A 3,894-nucleotide genomic window follows, 5' to 3' on the forward strand; every position below is an offset into this window, starting at 1 on the left:
AGTGGTGAGGTGAGATTTAGCAGCTGTGTGAGGGCAGTTTATCTTTTTACTGCTGGCCAAATTGCAAGACACAGGTGGTTTCTGGTAATTAGGAGTTTCTGGAGGAACCAGAAACTTATAGTTCTTAAGATGGCTTTGTCTAAGCCAATATTTCTAATGGCTCCCAACACCAGTCCACCACTCACCTCTCAGCCTCAGTTTCCCCAGCTGGGGACTGGACCAATGATGCTCAGCCTCTCAGGTCACAGTCCACAGGAACCCGAGGCTGGCATGGCCTAGGCTACAGTCACTGCATCTGTCACCTTCAGGAACACAGGAGAAGGGCAGGGACTTTCGATGGGGTGTCCTCTCCACAGGGGCTCACATCCAGCACCCAGCCCAGAAGGGTCAAGCTCATAGTTCTCATTCTGGGAAATGAAAGTGAAAGCTAAACTGTCCTCCTCCTGCAGATGCCGGGGTTTGGACCTTTTCATTGGTCAGCATAGATCCCATGCTAATAAGGGGGCAGTTCCAACACGTAGAAAGTTCTACCTTTCTTTCCGGACTCCCAACCAGGCTCCACTGCATCCGTCTGGATGGCACCCACTTTTTACTGCCATCCCCCTGTGCCCATGGATGAGTACCCCAAGAAGCTGGGGGACCGAAAGCTGCCAGTGCGGGAGGGGATTGTGGGGATCCTGCTGGGCCTCCTGGTGGTCGGTCTGTCTGTGGCAGTAGGCGTTTTGGCTGCCAAGGCCAATAGCCCAGCTTGCAAGGATGGCCTCCGGGCTGATTTCACGGCATACCATGTGCATAAGCAATCCAGGAGAAGCGTGCTACACTTACAACCCAATGTTCAGCTATTTCAAGTCAGAAAGAAAATTCTATCCTGTCAAAGGGGCAATGCTGCCACTTGCAACCAGACTGTGGTAAGTCATTGCCCCTCCTAGAGAGGGCCCTGTGCTTGGGGGACCCCAGGGTCTGGGTGCTTGGGGACCCCCAGGGTCTAGGTGGATCGAGATAGACCTTGAAACTGCCCCTAGGCCCCTGCATGGGGAGCCTGAATTTCCCCACCAGGGTTTTAGGGAGCTCTAAACTCTCTCTGGGGTGCCAGTGTGGGACTCCAGAGCACCCAGTAAGGGGCCTCAGTATCCCCAGTAGGATGTGTATGGATCTGCAAACTCCAGGACATTGGTCTAGGGCAGCTGGGAACTCCCCCTGGGCACAGTCTTAGGGAAGCAGAAATCCCTCTGGGGGTTGGGATGGGGACCCCACCAGACTCTGAAGAAGGCAGGGGCTTTATTTCTAGTTTTTATTTATTGGTTTTAGAGAGAGAGGAAGGAAGAGAGAAAGAGGAACATTGATTGTTGTTCCACCAATGGATGTATCATTGGTTGAGTCTCAGTATGTGCCTTGACCAGGAATAGATCCCACAACGTTGGCATATTGGGATGACGATCTTACCAACTGAGATACGTGGCCCTGGCAAAGCAGGGGCTCTTGATACTTCCACTGCATTCCTGAGAGGCAGCATTTTAACTGGGGTCTTGATGTGGGGGACCTTGAAAGTCCCACTGGACATCTAACTTGGGTTCAGAAATACCACAGTGTTCCGGGTTTCAGGGGACGTCTAACTCTTCTTGGACAATAGCCCAGGGGATCTGAACATTTTTTCTAGGCTTTGGGCCAAGAGAGCCTCCAAATTCCTAGGGAGGGGGGACTTGAAACTCCCATTTAGAGGATCACACCCTGGAGGGTGGAGACAGGTTCAGAGAGGGTTGGCAGGAATCCTGAAAGGGGTTTGGGCCTGAGCCCCTCTAACTCCAGGGCCTGGAGAGGGGGTCAGGGCCCAGGGACAGCAGCCAAGCCCACCAGGGACAAGAACCCCAGTTTGCTACACCCTTACTCTTCCCGGCATCCCAGGAGACCCTGAAGATTTCCCTGGAAAAGCAACAGGAGCTCTTCCTACAGAAGCTTCAAGGTGAGAAAAACACAGGCCCAGGTCACAGTCAGGGAGTTTGTAGGAGCCGGTCAACCCGGTTGCTCAGGGAGTTTGCAGGAGCCGGTCAGGTATTGAAGAGGAGGGAAGGGGAGGGCCTCTGGATTGGGGTCCGAGGGACAGGACCAAAGCCAGGGGAAGCAGAAGGGGCGGGCAAGCCAGACTTCCAAGGTGCACTCACTCAATGGTGGACTAGAAGCGGGGTCCTGTCCGGGGGTGGGGCCAGTTGAGCAGCGTGGCTACGGTGCCCTCACACTCTCTGTCCCTCCTTAGAGGAGATCAAGACATTGAATCAGTCGCTGAAGGAGAAATCCGCGGAGCTGGAGGAGAAATCCACGGAGCTGGAGAAGAAATCGGAGGAGCTGGAGCAACTAAGGTCAGGACACCCACCCACCCAGGCCACGCCCCTTCCTCCTTCCAACCCCAAGACCTAGGATCCCCTTGGCTCTGAAAATTCCCATTGCCCTGGGGACAGAGTTGGAGTCCCAGCCTTGTCCCTCCAGTCACCCAACTCTGGGTGGCAACCAGCCACTCCCCTGCCCAGTGACCTGGTGAGGACGGAGAAGAGATTTTGAGGAGCTTTGAGCCCAGCACCAGTGCAGCCAGACCTGGCAGCCTCCTGAGGTGTCCCCATCTCCTCCTCAGAAAAGAGAATGAGGCCTTGGTCTCTGCCAAGGGTCCCCCCAACTCCGGAATCACCCTCAGTTTCTCCGTGGTCGCTGTGCTCCTGCCCATGAGCCTCCTGGCTCTGCTGGCCTGAGGTCCCAGGAAGCCTGCAGGTGAGGAGGGGGCTGGAGAGGGATGGGAGGAGGTAGGGACAGTCAGGGTCTGGGGTGGTGGCCTGCCTGCGGGGAGGGGCTGGGCGCTGGGGAGAGAGGAACCTCAGTGAGGAGCTGTGGGGGCAGAAATAGGACAGTGAGGACCAGCTATGTTATCCTATTAATCGTATCTGTTAACCATGACTGTTCCCTTCCGATCAGGCACATTCTAACCTGGCTGAGAGCTGTTTGCCCAAGGACATGGGGATTAACCTCAGAATGCAGTCCAGGCTCCTTTTCTGAGAGTTTCCTGTCGTCTTGGAAAGATAACAACCTGGTCCCAGATTGTTTAGCAATCTATCCTAATAAATGTTCATAAAATTCAACCCTGTCTCTGCTCAATAATTGACTCAAGGAGTGACAGGCACCCAAGCCTATCTGTGTCGGTTTCAGAGGGAGGGGTCCAGGCAGGAGTGGGTGAGGCTCATGGAGCAGCTGGGTGAGTTCTGTCTCCTCCATCCTGCCCTGACTCGGCCTTGTCTCTTAGGCCACCACCTGGACTCGCCTGTTTCCCTCTGGGTTTCCCTGACCTGGCTGTTCTGAGGGGCACATGGCTGTGGGGAGGGGATGGTTAGGGGGAGGCCAGGGTCCAGGTGGCAGGGGGTGGTTCATGGGGCAGCCTTAGAGGTGGGGAAGCATCAAAGTTGGCCCAAAGTTGCGCCCTCACCAACTCCAAGCTGGTCAGGTCATTAAGTGGGAGGGGCCATCTGTTCTTTGTTGTCCTGGTTTCTGGAAGGTAACTTCTTCTGGGGTCTTTGGGTTCCTCAAAATAAGCATCCCCTTTGGGGGAAGGAACTCACTCTGTAATTCCAGGAGGATCACTGTGTCAGTCCCAAGCATCTGAGACCCCGTGATGTCTACACCAGCCTCCTTGCTCCAGAATGTTCCCAGAAGCCCACAGGGTTTAGTCAGGAACCACCCCACTCCCTACCCAGCCCTATTTTCTGATGGATTCACCCTAAAGGACTGTCACCCTTCCCCACCCCCATCGGTGCTCACTCAGTGCTCAGCATTCTAGTATTTTTTTAATTTTTTAAATATATTTTATTGATATTTTACAGAGGAGAAGGGAGAAGGATAGAGAGTTAGAAACATCAA

The 3,894-nt window shown here is 54.3% G+C and overlaps 1 protein-coding gene across 1 annotated transcript; it reads left to right on the plus strand.

The window, feature by feature from the left end:
• Positions 1-398: 398 nt before the first annotated feature.
• Positions 399-3,122, plus strand: BST2 (bone marrow stromal cell antigen 2). The gene is made up of 5 exons (XM_006768454.2): positions 399-908; positions 1,903-1,960; positions 2,252-2,354; positions 2,624-2,757; positions 2,959-3,122. The coding sequence occupies exons 1-4, from the start codon at positions 576-578 to the stop codon at positions 2,736-2,738; spliced, it is 609 nt and encodes a 202-aa protein (XP_006768517.2). The 5' UTR covers positions 399-575; the 3' UTR covers positions 2,739-2,757; positions 2,959-3,122.
• The last annotated feature ends 772 nt before the right edge of the window (positions 3,123-3,894 follow it).

Source organism: Myotis davidii, unplaced genomic scaffold (genome assembly GCF_000327345.1).
Source record: "Myotis davidii unplaced genomic scaffold, ASM32734v1 scaffold1203, whole genome shotgun sequence".
In the NCBI taxonomy this organism is placed as follows: domain Eukaryota; kingdom Metazoa; phylum Chordata; class Mammalia; order Chiroptera; family Vespertilionidae; genus Myotis; species Myotis davidii.

Excerpts from the sequence above, each read along its gene's own strand:
- BST2 (XM_006768454.2), top strand. The coding sequence starts at position 576 with ATGGCACCCACTTTTTACTGCCATCCCCCTGTGCCCATGGATGAGTAC. Across the intron at positions 1,961-2,251 it reads CTTCCTACAGAAGCTTCAAG|AGGAGATCAAGACATTGAAT; the intron begins GTGAGAAAAACA and ends GTCCCTCCTTAG. Across the intron at positions 2,355-2,623 it reads GAGGAGCTGGAGCAACTAAG|AAAAGAGAATGAGGCCTTGG; the intron begins GTCAGGACACCC and ends TCTCCTCCTCAG.